Consider the following 21,957-nt stretch of genomic DNA (forward strand, 5'->3'; position numbering starts at 1 on the left):
CTGTATTCCAACTCATCCAAAACCCACTCAATTGGGTTGTCGGGTGATTGTGGAGGCCAGGTCATCTGATACACCACTCCATCACTCTCCTTCTTGGTTAAATAGCCCTTACACAGCCTGGAGGTTTGTTTTGGGTCATTGTCATGTTGAAAAACAAATGAGAGTCCCACTAAGCGCAAACCATGGGATGGGATATTGCTACAGAATGCTGTGGTAGCCATGCTGGTGAAGTGTGCCTTGAATTCCAAATAAATCACTGACAGTCACCAGCAAAGCACCCCCACAACCATCATAACTCCTCCATACTTCTCAGTGGGAACCACACATGCAGAGATCATCCGTTTACTTACTGTACTCTGCGTCTCACAAAGACACGGCTGTTGGATCCAAAAATCTCAAATTTCAAATCAAATCAAATCAAATTTTATTTGTCACATACACATGGGTAGCAGATGTTAGTGCGAGTGTAGCGAAATGCTTGTGCTTCTAGTTCCGACAATGCAGTAATAACCAACAAGTAATCTAGCTAACAATTCCAAAACTACTACCTTATAGACACAAGTGTAAGGGGATAAAGAATATGTACATAAGGATATATGAATAAGTGATGGTACAGAGCGGCATAGGCAAGATACAGTAAATGGTATTGAGTGCAGTATATACATATGAGATGAGTATGTAAACAAAGTGTCATAGTTAAAGTGGCTAGTGATACATGTATTACATAAGGATGCAGTAGATGATATAGAGTACAGTATATACGTATACATATGAGATGAATAATGTAGGGTATGTAAACATTATATTAGGTAGCATTGTTTAAAGTGGCTAGTGATATATTTTACATCATTTCCCATCAATTCCCATTATTAAAGTGGCTGGAGTTGAGTCAGTGTGTTGGCAGCAGCCACTCAATGTTAGTGGTGGCTGTTTAACAGTCTGATGGCCTTGAGATAGAAGCTGTTTTTCAGTCTCTCGGTCCCAGCTTTGATGCACCTGTACTGACCTCGCCTTCTGGATGATAGCGGGGTGAACAGGCAGTGGCTCGGGTGGTTGCTGTCCTTGATGATCTTTATGGTCTTCCTGTGACATCGGGTGGTGTAGGTGTCCTGGAGGGCAGATAGTTTGCCCCCGGTGATGCGTTGTGCAGACCTCACTACCCTCTGGAGATCCTTACGGTTGTGGGCAGAGCAGGTGCCGTACCAGGCGGTGATACAGCCCGACAGGATGCTCTCGATTGTGCATCTGTAGAATTTTGTGAGTGCTTTTGGTGACAAGCCAAATTTCTTCAGCCTCCTGAGGTTGAAGAGGCGCTGCTGCGCCTTCTTCACGATGCTGTCTGTGTGGGTGGACCAATTCAGTTTGTCTGTGATGTGTACGCCGAGGAATTTAAAACTTACTACCCTCTCCACTACTGTTCCATCGATGTGGATAGGGGGGTGTTCCCTCTGCTGTTTCCTGAAGTCCACAATCATCTCCTTAGTTTTGTTGACGTTGAGTGTGAGGTTATTTTCCTGACACCACACTCCTAGGGCCCTCACCTCCTCCCTGTAGGCTGTCTCGTCGTGGTTGGTAATCAAGCCTACCACTGTTGTGTCGTCCGCAAACTTGATGATTGAGTTGGAGGCGTGCATGGCCACGCAGTCGTGGGTGAACAGGGAGTACAGGAGAGGGCTCAGAACACACCCTTGTGGGGCCCCAGTGTTGAGGATCAGCGGGGTGGAGATGTTGTTGCCTACCCTCACCACCTGGGGGCGGCCCGTCAGGAAGTACAGTACCCAGTTGCACAGGTACTGGTTTTTTATTTCACCTTTATTTAACCAGGTAGGCAAGTTGAGAACAATTTCTCATTTACAATTGCGACCTGGCCAAGATAAAGCAAAGCAGTTCGACAGATACAACAACACAGAGTTACACATGGAGTAAAACAAACATACAGTCAATAATACAGTATAAACAAGTCTATATACAATGTGAGCAAATGAGGTGAGAAGGGAGGTAAAGGCAAAAAAGGCCATGGTGGCAAAGTAAATACAATATAGCAAGTAAAACACTGGAATGGTAGTTTTGCAATGGAAGAATGTGCAAAGTAGAAATAAAAATAATGGGTGCAAAGGAGCAAAATAAATAAATAAATTAAATACAGTTGGGAAAGAGGTAGTTGTTTGGGCTAAGTTATAGGTGGGCTATGTACAGGTGCAGTAATCTGTGAGCTGCTCTGACAGTTGGTGCTTAAAGCTAGTGAGGGCGAGCTTGGAGGGCACTATGGTGTTAAATGCCGAGCTGTAGTCGATGAACAGCATTCTCACATAGGTATTCCTCTTGTCCAGATGGGTTAGGGCAGTGTGCAGTGTGGTTGAGATTGCATCGTCTGTGGACCTATTTGGGCGGTAAGCAAATTGGAGTGGGTCTAGGGTGTCAGGTAGGGTGGAGGTGATATGGTCCTTGACTAGTCTCTCTAAGCACTTCATGATGACGGAAGTGAGTGCTACGGGGTGGTAGTCGTTTAGCTCAGTTAACTTAGCTTTCTTGGGAACAGGAACAATGGTGGCCCTCTTGAAGCATGTGGGAACAACAGACTGGGATAGGGATTGATTGAATATGTCCGTAAACACACCAGCCAGCTGGTCTGCGCATGCTCTGAGGCCGCGGCTGGGGATGCCGTCTGGGCCTGCAGCCTTGCGAGGGTTGACACGTTTAAATGTTTTCCTCACGTCGGCTGCAGTGAAGGAGAGTCCGCATGTTTTAGTTGCGGGCAGTGTCAGTGGCACTGTATTGTCCTCAAAGCGGGCAAAAAAGTTATTTAGTCTGCCTGGGAGCAAGACATCCTGGTCCGTGACGGTGCTGGTTCTCTTTTTGTAATCCGTGATTGACTGTAGACCCTGCCACATACCTCTTGTGTCTGAGCCGTTGAATTGAGATTCTACTTTGTCTCTATACTGACGCTTAGCTTGTTTGATTGTTTTGCAGAGGGAATAGTTACACTGTTTGTATTCGGTCATGTTTCCAGTCACCTTGCCCTGATTAAAAGCAGTGGTTCGCGCTTTCACTTTCACGCGAATCTTGCCATCAATCCACGGTTTCTGGTTTGGGAATGTTTTAATCGTTGCTATGGGAACGACATCTTCAACGCACGTTCTTTTGGACCAAAGGACAGATTTCCACCGGTCTAATGTCCATTGCTTATGTTTCTTGGCCCAAGCAAGTCTCTTCTTATTATTGGTGTCCTAGTAGTGGTTTCTTTGCAGTAATTCGACCATGAAGGCCTGATGAACGCAGTCTCCTCTTAACAGTTGATGCTGAGATGTGTCTCTACTTGAACTATATGAAGCATTTATTTGGGCTGCAATCTGAGGTGCAGTTAATTGGTGAATTCTGAGGCTGGTAACTCTAATGAACTTATCCTCTGCAGCAAAGGTAACTCTGGGTCTTCCTTTCCTGTGGGTCTTCCTATCCTTCATGCGAGCCAGTTTCATCATAACGCTTGATGGTTTTTGAGAATGCACTTGAAGAAACTTCCAAAGTTCCAGAAATGTTCCACATTGACTGACATTCATGTCTTAAAGTAATGATGGATTGTCATTTATCTTTGCTTATTTGAGCTGGTCTTGCCATAATATGGACTTGGTATTTAACCAAATAGGACTATCTTCGGTATACCAAACATACCTTATCACAACACAAATTAACATTAAACAAGGCACAACTGTTAATTTAAATGCATTCCAGGTGACTAACTCATGATGCTGGTTGAGAGAATGCCAAGCGTGTGCAAAGCTGTCATCAAGGCAAAGGGTAGCTACTTTGAAGAATCTCAAATATAAAATATATTTCGATTTGTTTAACACTTTTTTGGTTACTTCATGATTCCATGTGTTTTTTTGATAGTTTTGATGTCTTCACTCGTATTATATAATGTAGAATATAGTCAAATGAAGAAAAACCCTGGAATTAGTAACTGTGTCCAAATTTTTGACTGGTACTGTAAGTATTCACACCCCTTTGCTTTGGCGCTCCAAATTGAGCTCAGGTGCATCCAATTTCCTTTGATAAGTAGTGAGGCATATACATATTTAGGGAAGGGTATGAAAACATTTCTTGAGTATTTTTCATTTCCAAGAGCACAGGGAAATGGAAAACATATGGAACTACCAAGACTGCCTTAGAGCTAGCTGTCAGAGCAAACTGAGCAACCGGGCAAGAAGGACCTTAGTCAAGGAGCTGACCAAGACCCCAATGACCACTCTGACAGAACTACAGAGTTCCTTGGATGAGATGGGAGAACCTGCCATAAGAACAACAGTCTCTTCACCAATCTGGGCTTTATGGGAGTGGCCCCAGATGGAAGCCACTCCTGCGAAAAAGCACATAACAGCATGCCTGGAGTTTGCAGAAAGGCAGAGACACAGAGCTACAAAATGGTATATTGCACTGCATTTTAGAAACAATGGGAAGTAATTCTGCATTGAAAGTTGATAAACTTGTAACCTCACTTTTGAGAATATGGCATTTGAATGTTTTGGTACCTACTGGAGAGCTCTTTGTCTACACCCATTCAGCATCGTTCACACCTTCTTTGAGCATTCGTACATTCATCAGTTTTTCTGCGCTCTGGCACACTCAAACGAGAATGCTCTGAAATTGAAGTAGATTGCCAGATCGAATTTACCAGCTACGTCTATCAACAGGTGTAGCAGTGACATTCTATTGAAATGGTTGTTTGCATATGTAACAGGGTTATATTGGTGATATCCTTTGCAACTTTATTGTTAAGCCAATGGGTTTTTGGTTTGAGTTTTGTCTTGCCTTCACCTACTCAACATGGCATCTTATTGGCTGGTTTGCATAGCTTGCTTACGAGGGGGGATGTTCCAGTTAGAATCGTCCCAGTGAACAAGCACCAAACCAGCGGTAAGTTGTTGGTTGCAAAGCACTGTACATCAAAAGTGATTTTTATACTCTCAAGTGATGATTTAAAATGTACAATTTATATAAAATTGTTTGTAAATGTTATTCGAACATCACACATAAGATGCAGCGGTTTTTGGAGAATATTTGTTGTGTATTTTGTTGTAAAGAATTCCCGCCAGTACTAGCTAGCAACTTACTGTGTCTGGTGGGGGGGGGGTTCATATATTTTGTACAGTGCGTGAGTGCAGAGTTGGATGGTGAGCCGTGCATTGCATGACATGCAATTTTGTGCTGTTCCTATCAGGTACATTGTTAACAATATTATATTGTATATTGTAATTGTATTATTTTGGTAACTAGCCCAGTGAACAAGTACCAAACCAGCGTGCGTGAGTGCAGAGTTAGATGGTGAGCCGTGCATTGCATGACGTGCAATTTTGTGCTGTTCCTATCAGAATAAATCTCCATGGCTGGTGCTACACGTTGGAGTTCCGTGTCGATGACTGATTGTACACAACGCAAGCAGAGTACTGTTACAGTGGTGCCGTGACCGTTCTTCTGGATCGGATCATCCTTCGCTGGATTTTCATCTCAGAACTACGCCGTGGTTGCCGTTGAAGAATCAGATAAGACTTTGCTGATGCAGTTTATGGCGTTATCGCATCTCGCCACAAGAGGGTGCCACTGCAACATTTTATTATCGAAATGGATGATTTCTCTGTGTGAGGCTCTTCACAGATAAACGATAACTTTTGCGTTACTTGTTTATTTGCAATTCTAATGTATATCTGATATAAGTAGGGTGAGTTTTACCAGTGTACTAGATATGTTAGATTTTGACGTGAGGTAAAAAAAATATATATATACAGTGCCTTGCGAAAGTATTTGGCCCCCTTGAACTTTGCGACCTTTTGCCACATTTCAGGCTTCAAACATAAAGATATAAACTGTATTTTTTGTGAAGAATCAACAACAAGTGGGACACAATCATGAAGTGGAACGACATTTATTGGATATTTCAAACTTTTTTAACAAATCAAAAACTGAAAAATTGGGCGTGCAAAATTATTCAGCCCCCTTAAGTTAATACTTTGTAGCGCCACCTTTTGCTGCGATTACAGCTGTAAGTCGCTTGGGGTATGTCTCTATCAGTTTTGCACATCGAGAGACTGACATTTTTTCCCATTCCTCCTTGCAAAACAGCTCGAGCTCAGTGAGGTTGGATGGAGAGCATTTGTGAACAGCAGTTTTCAGTTCTTTCCACAGATTCTCGATTGGATTCAGGTCTGGACTTTGACTTGGCCATTCTAACACCTGGATATGTTTATTTTTGATCCATTCCATTGTAGGTTTTGCTTTATGTTTTGGATCATTGTCTTGTTGGAAGACAAATCTCCGTCCCAGTCTCAGGTCTTTTGCAGACTCCATCAGGTTTTCTTCCAGAATGGTCCTGTATTTGGCTCCATCCATCTTCCCATCAATTTTAACCATCTTCCCTGTCCCTGCTGAAGAAAAGCAGGCCCAAACCATGATGCTGCCACCACCATGTTTGACAGTGGGGATGGTGTGTTCAGGGTGTTGCTTTTACGCCAAACATAACGTTTTGCATTGTTGCCAAAAAGTTCAATTTTGGTTTCATCTGACCAGAGCACCTTCTTCCACATGTTTGGTGTGTCTCCCAGATGGCTTGTGGCAAACTTTAAACGACACTTTTTATGGATATCTTTAAGAAATGGCTTTCTTCTTGCCACTCTTCCATAAAGGCCAGATTTGTGCAATATACGACTGATTGTTGTCCTATGGACAGAGTCTCCCACCTCAGCTGTAGATCTCTGCAGTTCATCCAGAGTGATCATGGGCCTCTTGGCTGCATCTCTGATCAGTCTTCTCCTTGTATGAGCTGAAAGTTTAGAAGGACGGCCAGTTCTTGGTAGATTTGCAGTGGTCTGATACTCCTTCCATTTCAATATTATCGCTTGCACAGTGCTCCTTGGGATGTTTAAAGCTTGGGAAATCTTTTTGTATTCAAATCCAGCTTTAAACTTCTTCACAACAGTATCTCGGACCTGCCTGGTGTGTTCCTTGTTCTTCATGATGCTCTCTGCGCTTTTAACGGACCTCTGAGACTATCACAGTGCAGGTGCATTTATACGGAGACTTGATTACACACAGGTGGATTGTATTTATCATCATTAGTCATTTAGGTCAACATTGGATCATTCAGAGATCCTCACTGAACTTCTGGAGAGAGTTTGCTGCACTGAAAGTAAAGGGGCTGAATAATTTTGCACGCCCAATTTTTCAGTTTTTGATTTGTTAAAAATGTTTGAAATATCCAATAAATGTCGTTCCACTTCATGATTGTGTCCCACTTGTTGTTGATTCTTCACAAAAATATACAGTTTTATATCTTTATGTTTGAAGCCTGAAATGTGGCAAAAGGTCGCAAAGTTCAAGGGGAATACTTTCACAAGGCACTGTACATGTTTTACTATTTACATTTTTATTAGGGTGTTGATTTCCCATTGTTAAAATGGAAGGTGTTGGGAGAGGTAGGGGTTTCCTGTCATTTAATCTATCACCATCTGTTGGTAGGGGTTCAGCCAAAATTCCAGTTACTTCTACACCTATGCCTAAACTGGAGGGTTTTGATGATAGTTTACCCATGGACACGCCCAAGGATGTGTATGAAAGAGTTTTGCCAAATACTGGGAGTGGGGAGGTCTCCATGGATTTCATAGCAGACATAGTACAGCAGATTGGTCATTCCATTGGGGAGAACATTGCCTCCTGTTTGGAGTCAAAGGCAATTGTTGGACAAGTTGGGGACAATGTTATGGGGAGTGTATGCAGCTCGAGGGGTATGGATGTGTCAGGCCTGAACCTGGTATTGAAGTCTGATATCAGGGAACTGGTGTACTTTCGGGGGGATGGCTCTGAAAAGTGCACAGTGCATGAGTGAGAGGATATGGTCATGGTTTACATGCGTAAGAGGGGCGTGTCTGTGATGGACCAAGCAGTTGAGGTTATGGGCAGACTTATGGGAAGGGCCCACGATGTTGTTAAAGTTGGTATATGCAGCAATCCCTCCATTGATTTATCTAAAGGCCCGAGTCCCATCTTTGACATACTGAAACAACATTTTAGTGACACTGTTTTTTCAAGCATGCCCCTTGCTGACTTTTATGCCACATTACCTCTGACTGATGAACAACCATTTGAATATTGGCTCAGACTGAACAGGGCTATGGAGGTTGCTGAAGATTGTCTAAAGAGACAGAAAAAAAGTATTGAAGACCCATCTCGTGAGCTCACAGTCATGTTCATCAGACATTGCCTTAACGCTGAACTGTCCCTTATGTGCAAGCCATTACAGCAGTGGACCGCTGCAGATGTTCATGAGAGGCTGGATGAATACAGGAGGGAGCGGAGGTACTCTCACTTATCTAAATTGACCCCAGCCATCGCAACAATGAAGCAGGAAGCTGGTGCTGTCATGCCGATCACCATGCCTGCTGTGAGAACCCACATGGAAGTACCCAATACGTTGCGTTACCCAGCCCAGACTATTCAGGGCTCAGCTGAGCCGATGGGAACGTATCCTTGCAATGCTGGAGCGTGTGCTGGAGCAGAGGCCACAACAGTCTGACCATAAGTTCCAAAAAGGGAATAGGAGCAAAGTGAAGTCTAATGGGCCATGTAACGTGTGCGGGGATGCTGGACATGATACTTACTTTCACTGCAGGGCCAATAACCTCTGCTTTCTTTGTCATGTAGCTGGCCACGCACGCTCTCAGTGCCCCAAGGCCGCAGCTCTGAGCACAGCTGGTGGAGTCCCTACAGTAATCACTGCTCAGCTCCCGGAAAACTAGTAGGCCTGCATGTAGAAGGGGAGCGTGTTGGGCCTTCAGTGAGAGCTGTTGATTTGGAGTCTGTATATAAAAGTGTTTGTGACGAAATGGAGACTTAGAAGAGTATCATAATGCAGAACACACAGAGACTTTCCCCGTATGATGATTCATTCTATGCCAAGGTGTTAATAGGAGGGGAAGTAGAAGTGAGAGCTATGCTTGACAGTGGATCCATGGCTTGTACCTTGAGCTCTAGGGTCTTACCTGAACTGTTGCATGCAGGAGTGTTGAAAAGTCCATCATTGAGTCCTACAGAGGTAGTGTTGGTTGGTTGTGGTGGGTTGAAGACGAGGCCTTTGGGAGTATGTGAGCTGGAGATGGAGGTGTACGGATGTAGAGTTGCTGTGCCTACACTTGTGGTTGAAGGCCAGAGTGATGACCTCATCTTGGGCAGCAATCTCCTAAAGCACTTGATTCGCCACCTGAAGACGGGTGGAGATCTCTGGAAGAGGGTTTATACTCCTGTGTGTGACGGGGGTGAGGAGAGCAAGCTAATCGATTTATGGCTAATGTGGAGAGATGGAGAGACAGTGAAGTACCTGACAAAGTTGGAACTGTGAGACTAAAAGGGGCTGTGACTCTAGAGCCTATGCAGGAGTACTTAGTCTGGGGCAGACTACGAAACACTCAGAATCTATCAGCTGGCAGTGCTGTTGTCATGAGCCCACCATTTCAAGGTCAACACCAAGGTCAATACTGGTAGGGAGGACAGTAGCTCTATTGCGGGGGGATGGGTGGCTCCCTGTTAGAGTGATAAACCCTTCTCAGAAGACAGTGACATTGAGACGAAACGCCACTCTATCCGATGTCTTTCCTTGCATGGCTCTAGAGGACTTTGACTGTTCGTGTGTGAATGATGATTCATCAGCAGCTTTACAGCAGCAAGTGCAGAGAACGGCTGATATACTCACTGACTGCCAAGATGACTTGACATTGACTGATGACGGTTCCAGCCAACTTCACGATACTGACGGACCTGACAGTTCAAGCGATCCTGAGGTCTTATGTGACTTAGGTTTGACTGATATTGATGTCTCCTCCTGTCAAGCGTCTCCTGCTGGTAAGAAGAAACTCATCCAGCTCATAGCTGAGTACCAGTCTATTTTTTCCAGGCACAAGTTGGATTGTGGAAAAGCTTCCGGATGTCTTCACCGCATTCAACTGAGTGATGAGAGACCCTTTCGGATGCCCTACCGACGCCTTTCACCAAATAATTATGAGAAGCTCAAACAAGCATTTGAATGAGATCCGGAAGTGCCCCAGGTTTTGAAAGCGCTGCGTTCCAATGACTCCCTATATGGCTGTGAATGTACCATCAACGAGCTTACGCTTTCTACGTATTCCCCAAGGTGTCTACAGCATTGTGACGTAGTTTTACACATGGTCTCTCCTATCATTGCTATGCAGACGACACACAATTAATCTTCTCCTTTCCTCCTTCTGATGACCAGGTGGCGAATCGCATCTCTGCATGTCTGGCAGACATATCAGTGTGGATGACGGATCACCACCTCAAGCTGAACCTCGGCAAGACGGAGCTGCTCTTCCTCCCGGGGAAGGACTGCCCGTTCCATGATCTCGCCATCACGGTTGACAACTCCATTGTGTCCTCCTCCCAGAGCGCTAAGAACCTTGGCGTGATCCTGGACAACATCCTGTCGTTCTCAACTAACATCAAGGCGGTGGCCCGTTCTTGTAGGTTCATGCTCTACAACATCCGCAGAGTACGACCCTGCCTCACACAGGAAGCAGCGCAGGTCCTAATCCAGGCACTTGTCATCTCCCGTCTGGATTACTGCAACTCACTGTTGGCTGGGCTCCCTGCCTGTGCCATTAAACCCCTACAACTCATCCAGAACGCCGCAGCCCGTCTGGTGTTCAACCTTCCCAAGTTCTCTCACGTCACCCCGCTCCTCCGCTCTCTCCACTGGCTTCCAGTTGAAGCTCGCATCCGCTACAAGACCATGGTGCTTGCCTACGGAGCTGTGAGGGGAACGGCACCTCAGTACCTCCAGGCTCTGATCAGGCCCTACACCCAAACAAGGGCACTGCGTTCATCCACCTCTGGCCTGCTCGCCTCCCTACCACTGAGGAAGTACAGTTCCCGCGCAGCCCAGTCAAAACTGTTCGCTGCTCTGGCCCCCCAATGGTGGAACAAACTCCCTCACGACGCCAGGACAGCGGAGTCAATCACCACCTTCCGGAGACACCTGAAACCCCACCTCTTTCAGGAATACCTAGGATAGGATAAAGTAATCCTTCTCACCCCCCCCCTTAAAAGATTTAGATGCACTATTGTAAAGTGGCTGTTCCACTGGATGTCTTAAGGTGAACGCACCAATTTGTAAGTCGCTCTGGATAAGAGCGTCTGCTAAATGACTTAAATGTAAATGTAAATGTTTTACGCATTTCTGTTGAGGAATAGCCGTATGGGGGCACATTGCGTAAGTGGTCAAATGGTGGCTCCGAGAGAGATTCTCACATAAAGTGAGAGAACAATGAATTGTCCCGACGGATATATTATCAAATAGATATTAGAAAAACACCTTGAGGATGGATTCTAAACAACGTTTGCCATATTTCTGTCGATATTATGGAGCTAAAATATTTTATTTATTTTTTATTTTTCTTGGCAAGTGGAATTCAGTAGGGGGGAGTGTAACGGGGTTATATTGGTGATTCCCCTTGCCACTTTATTGTTAAGCCAATGGGTTTTTGGTTTGAGTTTTGTCTTGCCTTTACCTACTCAACATGGCATCTTATTGGCTGGTTTGCGTAGCTTGCTTACGAGGGGGGATGTTCCAGTTAGAATCGTCCCAGTGAACAAGCACCAAACCAGCGGTAAGTTGTTGGTTGCAAAGCACTGTACATCAAAAGTGATTTTTATACTCTCAAGTGATGATTTAAATGTACAATTTATATCAAATTGTTTGTAAATGTTTTTCGAACATCACACATAAGATGCAGTGGTTTTTGGAGAATATTTGTTGTGCATTTTGTTGTAAAGAATTCCCGCCAGTACTAGCTAGCAACTTACTGTGTCTGGTGGGTTCATATATTTTGTACAGTGCGTGAGTGCAGAGTTGGATGGTGAGCCGTGCATTGCATGACGTGCAATTTTGTGCTGTTCCTATCAGAATAAATCTCCATGACTGGTGCTACAAGTTGGAGTTCCGTGTCGATGACTGATTGTATACAACGCAAGAAGAGTACTGTTACACATAGGAGACTTTTAAGAATGTTTATTTGACTAGGCAAGTTAGTTAATTACAAATTCTTATTTGTGATGACGGCCTACCTCCCCGGCCAAACCCTCCCCTAACCCGGACAAAGCTGGGCCAATTGTGCGCCACCCTATGGGATTCTCGATCACGATTGGTTGTGACACAGCCTGGGAACAAACCAGGGTCTGTAGTGATGCCTCTAAATCAAAATCAAATCAAATCAAATGTATTTATATAGCCCTTTGTACATCAGCTGATATCTCAAAGTGCTGTACAGAAACCCAGCCTAAACCCTCAAACAGCAAGCAATGCAGGTGTAGAAGCACGGTGGCTAGGAAAAACTCCCTAGAAAGGCCAAAACCTAGGAAGAAACCTAGAGAGGAACCAGGCTATGTGGGGTGACCAGTCCTCTTCTGGCTGTGCCTGGTGGAGATTATAACAGAACATGGCCAAGATGTTCAAATGTTCATAAATGATCAGCATGTTCGAATAATAAGAAGGCAGAACAGTTGAAACTGGAGCAGCAGCACGGCCAGGTGGACTGGGGACAGCAAGGAGTCATCATGTCAGGTAATCCTGGGGCATGGTCCTAGGGCTCAGGTCCTCCGAGAGAGAGAAAGAAAGAGAGAAGGATAGAATTAGAGAACGCACACTTAGATTCACACAGGACACCGAATAGGACAGGAGAAGTACTCCAGATATAACAATCTGACCCTAGCCCCCCGACACATAAACTACTGCAGCATAAATACTGGAGGCTGAGACAGGAGGGGTCAGGAGACACTGTGGACCCATCCGAGGACAGGGCCAAACAGGAAGGATATAACCCCACCCACTTTGCCAAAGCACAGCTCCCACACCACTAGAGGGATATCTTCAACCACCAACTTACCATCCTGAGACAGGGCCGAGTATAGCCCACAAAGATCTCCGCCATGGCACAACCCAAGGGGGGGGGGGGGCGCCAACCCAGACAGGATGACCACATCAGTGAATCAACCCACTCAGGTGATGCACCCCTTCCAGGGACGGCATGAGAGAGCCCGAGTAAGCCAGTGACTCAGCCCCTGTAATAGGGTTAGAGGCAGAGAATCCCAGTGGAAAGAGGGGAACCGGCCAGGCAGAGACAGCAAGGGCGGTTCGTTGCTCCAGAGCCTTTCCGTTCACCTTCCCACTCCTGGGCCAGACTACACTCAATCATATGACCCACTGAAGAGATGAGTCTTCAGTAAAGACTTAAAGGTTGAGACCGAGTTTGCGTCTCTGACATGGGTAGGCAGACCGTTCCATAAAAATGGAGCTCTATAGGAGAAAGCCCTGCCTACAGCTGTTTGCTTAGAAATTCTAGGGACAATTAGGAGGCCTGCGTCTTGTGACCGTAGCGTACGTGTAGGTATGTACGGCAGGACCAAATCAGAGAGATAGGTAGGAGCAAGCCCATGTAATGCTTTGTAGGTTAGCAGTAAAACCTTGAAATCAGCCCTTGCTTTGACAGGAAGCCAGTGTAGAGAGGCTAGCACTGGAGTAATATGATCAAATTTTTTGGTTCTAGTCAGGATTCTAGCAGCCGTATTTAGCACCAACTGAAGTTTATTTAGTGCTTTATCCGGGTAGCCGGAAAGTAGAGCATTGCAGTAGTCTAACCTAGAAGTGACAAAAGCATGGATTAATTTTTCTGCATCATTTTTGGACAGAAAGTTTCTGATTTTTGCAATGTTACGTAGATGGAAAAAAGCTGTCCTTGAAATGGTCTTGATATGTTCTTCAAAAGAGAGATCAGGGTCCAGAGTAATGCCGAGGTCCTTCACAGTTTTATTTGAGACGACTGTACAACCATTAAGATTAATTGTCAGATTCAACAGAAGATTCTCTTCTTCTTGGGACCTAGAACAAGCATCTCTGTTTTGTCCGAGTTTAAAAGTAGAACGTTTGCAGCCATCCACTTCCTTATGTCTGAAACACATGCTTCTAGCAAGGGCAATTTTGGGGCTTCACCATGTTTCATTGAAATGTACAGCTGTGTGTCATCCGCATAGCAGTGAAAGTTAACATTATGTTTTCGAATAACATCCCCAAGAGGTAAAATATATAGTGAAAACAATAGTGGTCCTAAAACGGAACCTTGAGGAACACCGAAATTTACAGTTGATTTGTCAGAGGACAAACCATTCACAGAGACAAACTGATATCTTTCCGACAGATAAGATCTAAACCAGGCCAGAACTTGTCCGTGTAGACCAATTTGGGTTTCCAATCTCTCCAAAAGAATGTGGTGATCGATGGTATCAAAAGCAGCACTAAGGTCTAGGAGCACGAGGACAGATGCAGAGCCTCGGTCCGATGCCATTAAAATGTCATTTACCACCTTCACAAGTGCCGTCTCAGTGCTATGATGGGGTCTAAAACCAGACTGAAGCATTTCGTATACATTGTTTGTCTTCAGGAAGGCAGTAAGTTGCTGCGCAACAGCACTCTAGCACTGCAATGCAGTGCTTTAGAACACTGTGCCATTCGGGAAGCCATGTAGCTAGCTAGCTAGGTAAACAATGAACCATAATCCCAACTCATGACGTTATTACCCTGCATGGATCTGCAGGTAGCTAACCAACCAGTTTCAATGTTAGCTAACTAACATTAGACTATAACTAGCAAAGCAAATGGCTCTGACATACGATCATACATGTAACGTTACCTAGCGAGCCAGCCAGCTAACGTTAGCTAGCTAGCTAACAGTACACTTTATTTTGAAATTAAAATAACTTTCTGTCAAAATTAGAAATGTGTAATATCTGAATGTAGCTAGCTAGACTATCTTACCTGTATATATCATGGATCGATGCTTCTCCCTGTCACTTATGCCATGGTTGCCCTTAGTTTAAAGACGTAATCCGGAGACAGGTGTTTTCTCCATATACTTAGTTATCATATTCTAATTCCACTGATTTTCAAAACAAGGTTCTCCAGAAAGTGGAGAGTAACACATATGCAGTTCTACTACGCGATATGTTTGTAAAATAACCGCTTTAGACAGGATTACCTATACATACTGACCAGCACAAATAGACAGAACTCATCTCACGGCATATCCAGCTCACTCATTATCTCAGCCAATCGTGGTTAGCGGGAAGGTTGTTGACTTTTTCTGTGGTTAAACCAACTAGGCTCGTAATTTAACAAATGTATTTGTATTTACAGATGGCATACACGTTTTTTATTGCATTTTATGTTCAAATAGCTCTCCTGTGTCGTAGTGACCCACGACATGCGCATAGTTTCCTGAAACAAGTCACATATGGCATAAGATCCTGTGGTCTGATGAGACAAATTTGACAATTTGGCCTGAATGCAAAGCACTATGTCTGGAGAAAACCAGGCACAACTCATCACCTGTCTAACACCATCCCTATCGTGACGGATGGTGGTGGCAGCATCATGCTATGGGGATGCTTTTCAGGCGCAGGGACTGGGAGACTGGTAAGGATAGAGGGAACAATGAATGAATGGAGCCAAATACAGGCAAATCCTTGATGAGAACCTGCTTCAGGGTGCATATGACCTTAGATTGGACGTCCCATAGGGCGGCGCACAATTGGCCCAGCATCGTCCGAGATTGGCCAGTGTAGGTCATCATTGTAAATAGGAATTTGTTCTTAACTGACTTCCCTAGTTAAATAAATGTTACATTTAAATAAAGGTTACATTAAAAAAATCTTTACTTCTATACAAGTATGAGAATTGGGTACATTTTCCACCACTGAGCAAAACTACCAAAACTCTTTCTGATGGTAAACCTGAGCAGTTGAAAACAAATCAAAATGATGTTGCACTTGGTCTGGGATTTTGGAGAATATTTAAGTCCAAACAGCGCTCCTGTTTAACAGTTGGGACAATATTTCCTCTTTGTGGCTGGCTCAGCTAGCAGAGAGATTTACTGACAAAGGTCATTGTGGGAAGAGGGTAATACTGTTTTTGATTTCCTTTTACTGCTGGCCTTCTGTTAAGTACAGGTTGCTCAGTGGATACCTAACCCACACATGCCCAAACGAACACCAAGATGCCCTGGCGGACTCAATCATAAAAACCAGGACGAGGCTTTCACCAAATGACTCATGTTTATTTATTTTACCTTTATTTAACTAAGCAAGTCAGCTAAAAGCAAATTCTTATTTACAATGACTGCCTACCCCGGCCAAAGCCTAACCCAGACCCAATCACAGCTGTTTGTGATACAGCCTGGAATCGAACCAGTGTCTCTAGTGACACCTCTAGCACTGAGAAGCAGTGTTTTAGACCCCTGCTCCACCTGGGAGCCCATGTAATGGACATATTGTAATGTAATGGACATATTTTATAGTTGATGAATATGTGAATCAAGTTGAACATTTGTTGCAATGTTTCCATCACTACACCCGAACAACTACAGTATTCCTAACATTTGACCAGAGCCCTATGACCTGAATAGTACACTACTTTTGAATGGGCTGCCATTTGGGAGGCAGGCACTGCATTCCCTGATCAACGTAGTGTATTATACAGGGAATAGGGTGCCATTTGGGAGGCAGACACTGCATTCACTGGGCCTGCACTTCATCAATGAAACATACTGTGCCTTGTCATCTGCTCTGCCGCAGGATTCAACAAACGATCTGCCTGCTTCTCAAATGCCGCTACCACTGAATGACGTAAATCCACTGCAAGAAAGACACTAACTATGTTTCCATCCACAGTTTTTATCGGAGTAAAGTCATAGCATTTTAAAAAATGCCAACAGATCATTTTTGTTCCACATGGTGGGACCTATATTGTCAGTAAAATTAATTATGCGAGAATTTGCAGTGGAAATGCCTTTAGGTGCAAATTTTTATATAATAACCATCATATCAAAGTAAACTTGGAGTCACACGATGATATGTTGTATGGTCCTCCCTAGGGCTGTGGCGGTCATTTTGTCAGCCAGGAAATGTCAAGCAAATAATTGCCGGTCTCAAGACAATTAACCATTAATCAGCATAAACATGTTTAGTATCGTCTGGCTTCCATGCATAGCCTACAATCCACTGATGCAGACCTTTGGAATATCTACATTTAAAAAAGTTTAATAAATCCATTTAATATAGCCCACACAATCACAATAAATTCATTATTTATTTTAACCAGGTCTAAAGAAACATGATATGAAGAAAATTAAGTATTTCACAAATACAGAATAGCATACTCTGAGTTGTCCTTATGTTAGGCCCTGATATGGCTATGCCATATGGCTGTGGGCTACACTAGTTAATTTAGCAGACACGATTTGCTTAGAAATTATTTGTATTTTATAGTATAAAGAATACAGTTGAACATAGCTTAATAAAATAGAAAGGATATTTTCTCCAAATGATTTCAAAGGAAGTGCACACATTAACAAAGAAACTGGTCCTCCTATATTCTTCATTTAGAGTTATTTATGCAACTTTAGTTGTGATACAAATGTTGGGCTATATGTTTTGATGTTTAATACATTCTAAGGCTGCATGATGGGACTATAATGATTTGAAAAAAGTTGCAAGCTGCACACACTTCATCAGTCTCTCATTCACAATTTGACAAGCACTTGATAATATTCTCACCTGGCCTCGAATTTCCTGGTGGCATTCCCTTGTGTGGCCGTAATGCCCCCTAAAAAAGCCATGCCCTTTGCAGCCAAAGTGGCAGTTGTGCCCTTGGGCTGAATATAATAGGCTAATTATAAATCCCTTCTCCAGGCTGCCATTCCCCGAAGCACCTCTCACTCACATGGCTCTCTCAGATGTAGCCAATGCCCATCGTGATTGGTTCCTCTTATTGAATTCTGAGGGGCATATTTTTACGAGCTGTCCACATTTAGCCTACTTTTCGTCAGTGAACAAGATGAGTAGGCCTAACGAACAGCAAAAGTAATAGACTATGTGAATCTACTATCCCCCATAGTACAAAGGTTAACTTATTCTATTGGTCAACTTGCAATAAATAAATATTCCAAACATACTCTGGGACAGTATGGGATGCGATAGATCCCAAATCAATACAACCACCCACATCAAAAAAGCAATGAGGCTGATCGTTTAGCTTAAAAAGTTGATCAACTATTCGCCTATTTTTTCACATAAGCGCAACAATGCACACAAGGCAGTAAGTAGGTTATAAGCGCACATGTTTCAAAATGCAATCAATTAGCGGGACATCACTGTTCTCGAAAGTAACGGTAAATACGATTTTGCATGTAATGCTTTATTATAAAGGTGCATTTTATGGTACAAATTATCTTCCCCAAACTCATCCCACTAGACTCGGGAAACCATGCAGTTTATTAGGCTACAGATCAAATAAATTATGATGAACTTCACAGTTTGGTGAAAGTGAACAGTGATCTTGATGCTTCTTTACAATAAATATTGAGGGTCTTATTCTGGTGACTCGATGCTTGACTGCTGTTTGACAAATACAAATACTCTTGCTTTTATCCATAATAATGTAGAGTAGCCTACACACACAGTATCTGCAAGCTGTTGGTTGGAGCGCACATGCCAAGACCAGAGGAGGCACATTTGCTATTGAATGCAACAGTGTTCGGGTCAAAGCTATTGGTAGAATTGAAAATGGGATGGAAACACACTGAACTTTTGATTTTTATTCGGTACATGAAAACTTAAGCGAAAAACTAGATTTTGTCCACACTACGTTATCACGCTCAAATTTTTATCTGCAACAAGTCCGTTTGCTGGAAACACACCACTGGTGGGAAAATGCTAATATTTTCTTTATTCAGATTCTAGAATTGTAACGGCTTTCTTCCGTCGAAGGAGAGTCGGACCAAAATGCAGCGTGGTTAGTTCGATACATCTTTAATATAGAAAAAAACACGAACAATACAAAAACAAGAAAACGGACCGTGAAAACCTAGACAGCCTATCTGGTGAAATACAAACACACTGAGACAGGAACAATCACCCACAAAACACACAGTGAAACCCAGGCTACCTAAATATGGTTCCAAATCAGAGACAACGAGAATCACCTGACTCTGATTGAGAACCGCCTCAGGCAGCCAAGCCTATGCTAGACACCCCTACTCAGCCACAATCCCAATGCCTACTAAAACCCCAATACGACAACACAATAAACCCATGTCACACCCTGGCCTGACCAAATAACTAAAGAAAACACAAAATACTAAGACCAAGGCGTGACAAGAATGAAATTCTGTTGCTAATTGGATGGAAACCTAGCTACCGATCCCTTTGCAACAGTATCTAGGATTCCATCCAATATTTAAAAATCTGCATAAAAACAATATTGCATTTTCCCACCAGAGATGTTTCCATCAAATTGACTTGTTATGGATAAAATTATGTGGATGATGACGTAGTGCACATAAATTACTTTTACAGTTATTAAATGAATAAAAATACAAGTTAAATGGATTTCCATCACATTTTCATCACTACTGATGGTTTTGTCACAAAACAATGTTGTGTTATATAGTCAATGTGCCCACTATTGGCACTTGCGCTCTAGCCAACAACTACAGTGCAGGCAGGCTATAGACTACATTATGTGATTATTATGGAAAAAGAGCAAGATATTTATTGGAAATGAGGATGAAGCTCATCACCTTGCACTTTTACCACCTTGTGAAGTTCATCATAATTTATTTAATCTGTAGCCTAATAAGCATGCTTTCCCGAGTCGTAGTGGTAGGACCACACAATATGTCATCTCGTGACTCCAAATTCACTTCTACACGGTTATTATATCGGTATTTGCACATAAAAGGCATTTTCACCGACATTTGTTGAATAATTCATTTTACAGACACCAAAAAGATCCCACCATGTCCAACGAACAAATTATATGTCGGAATTCATAACATTTTACCGAAACGTTTTCATCACAGCTGTCATGCTTTTTTTCATAGCTATGGCTTTACTCGCATAACAACTGTGGATGGAAACATAGTTAGTGACTCCAATTAAAATGACACTCCTGTAAAATTCCCAGTCATCTTCTGAACGAGATTGCCAAACGGGTATCATAGCTACTGTTGTGCTATAGATGTGGCCGTGCATAAATGTCAAAATCGCTGAATAAATGTACTTGTTTCAATGTCAGCGCATGGCTTGTGTTGATGCAGGTAACCTGACAATATACACACTGCACATATTGGTTGCATCCCACATGACAATCAATTCTATACATAGTGCACACATTTTGATCAAAGCACTATCAGAGCCCCGTGCGCAAAAGTAGCGCACGGTAGGGAACAGGGTGCCATTTGGGATGTGATATTACCTGCACTGGAGAAGCTAGGAGCGTGATTAATGGTATCCAACAAGGACAGCTCCCAGGAGGAAGATGGGTTGGAGTGCTTATAAGAAGCCTTCAGTACCCCAGTGGCGAGGGTGAGAGGGAGGGAGAGATTGATCGAGTTAGAGGTAAGGGAGGAAAGCGAGGAGACGGACACATGTCAGGGGTTTATGGATTGAATGTAGGCTAACAGCGTGAAGTCCCGAAAAAAATACACATTCATGAGGACCTGACTATGATTTAGCTGGTTAAAGAAGTCCGCCTGATTCAATTAATCTCATTTTCATTTTCATAGACCTTTTCTGTTGTGAAAAATACTGCATCTGATTATCTGCAAAAAAAGAGCAAAGGCTATGTAAGAGATGATTATTCGTAACAAATAGGCTATGTAATTACATGTAGCCTACTTGTTAGAATCCCAACTCTTATTACAGGTCCCCAGCGTCACCTCCAGAATTGGACGTGTCTATCTTCACTGAAAGGGGAGGATTAAGGTTCATTTTCGCCGCGCAAACATGTCGTCTATAGATTAATTTGAATCCAGGAGGATTGGTAATGTGGAGTTCGCCAAGGTTTGTGAATAATATCGCCTATTGAATAGATGGAAATAGTATTTAGAGTAAATTCAAGACAATTTACGTGCGCGCCGAAAGAACCCCTATTTCCATGATGTGGAACGCTCCGAGCCTCTGCACCCAGCAACCGTGAGACGAGCGCAGTTTGCAGACAGACCCGAGCAAGTGGATTGCTAGGCGAAGCGATCGACGGCGGATATTTCTGAGGAAACTGTACAGTTCAACTTCACACAAATGGATATTTACGTGGCTTTGTTATCGGTAGTGCTCATTGCGAAACCAGGTAGGTGTCACACTGGGCCATATGCAGTTAGTTTACATATTGTTTAGGTATCATTATCAGCTTTGTCAGCAATGGGTTTTTAATGCGCACCCACCCTCTCCTTCTCCATAGCCTAATTAGCAACTTGCGCGCAAGCTTCTCGATCCTTATTTTGTCTCTCGTAGGTTTTTTATTATTCAATTAATTTTTAAAAATCAATTTGCCCCTCATCGATTTTTTTTATAAATCACATGTTTTTAAAATTCGTTTTATAGTACAGATAAATAGCATAGTTATCATCTCCTAAATCGTAGGGTTTGTTGTTGTGTCAGACCACATCTGTATAACGCGCAAAAGTCCTTACAGAAATTACAGGTGTCGCACAGGTTGATGCAGCAGTCAATTTGTTCCCATGCAACAATAAGCCTAACATTTGGATTATGTAGACTTTCATTTAAAATGATCTGTCATTATATGGTATCTGATGTCTAGTGCCATGCAATTTACGCGTTTTGTCTCTGATATGATTGCCACTGTACCTTGGTGAAGGTGCTTTGAAATCGCATGGATTCAATCCCCATGTATTTGACTGCATGTATTTGACTGTGTTGCAGTTCGTTGTATCATGCAGACGCTGAAGTTTGATTCTCAAACTCAATCATTAAAGAAGTGCCTTGCTTATTATGTACGTTATACACATCATATAGGTGGGAGGATGTGTGATAGTAACTGTGCACCCAATGTGT

General features: G+C 43.2%; 1 protein-coding gene across 1 annotated transcript in view; it reads left to right on the plus strand.

The window, feature by feature from the left end:
• Nucleotides 1-21,122: 21,122 nt before the first annotated feature.
• Nucleotides 21,123-21,957, plus strand: part of LOC115112510 (protein kinase C-binding protein NELL1-like) — a 420,040-nt gene continuing 419,205 nt past the window's right edge. The window contains exon 1 of the mRNA XM_065011794.1: nucleotides 21,123-21,232. Within this exon, the coding sequence (XP_064867866.1) occupies nucleotides 21,184-21,232 (49 nt within the window). The 5' untranslated portion in view covers nucleotides 21,123-21,183. The remainder of the gene's footprint in view (nucleotides 21,233-21,957) is intronic.

Source organism: Oncorhynchus nerka, linkage group LG27 (assembly GCF_034236695.1).
Source record: "Oncorhynchus nerka isolate Pitt River linkage group LG27, Oner_Uvic_2.0, whole genome shotgun sequence".
NCBI classification, from domain to species: Eukaryota; Metazoa; Chordata; class Actinopteri; order Salmoniformes; family Salmonidae; genus Oncorhynchus; species Oncorhynchus nerka.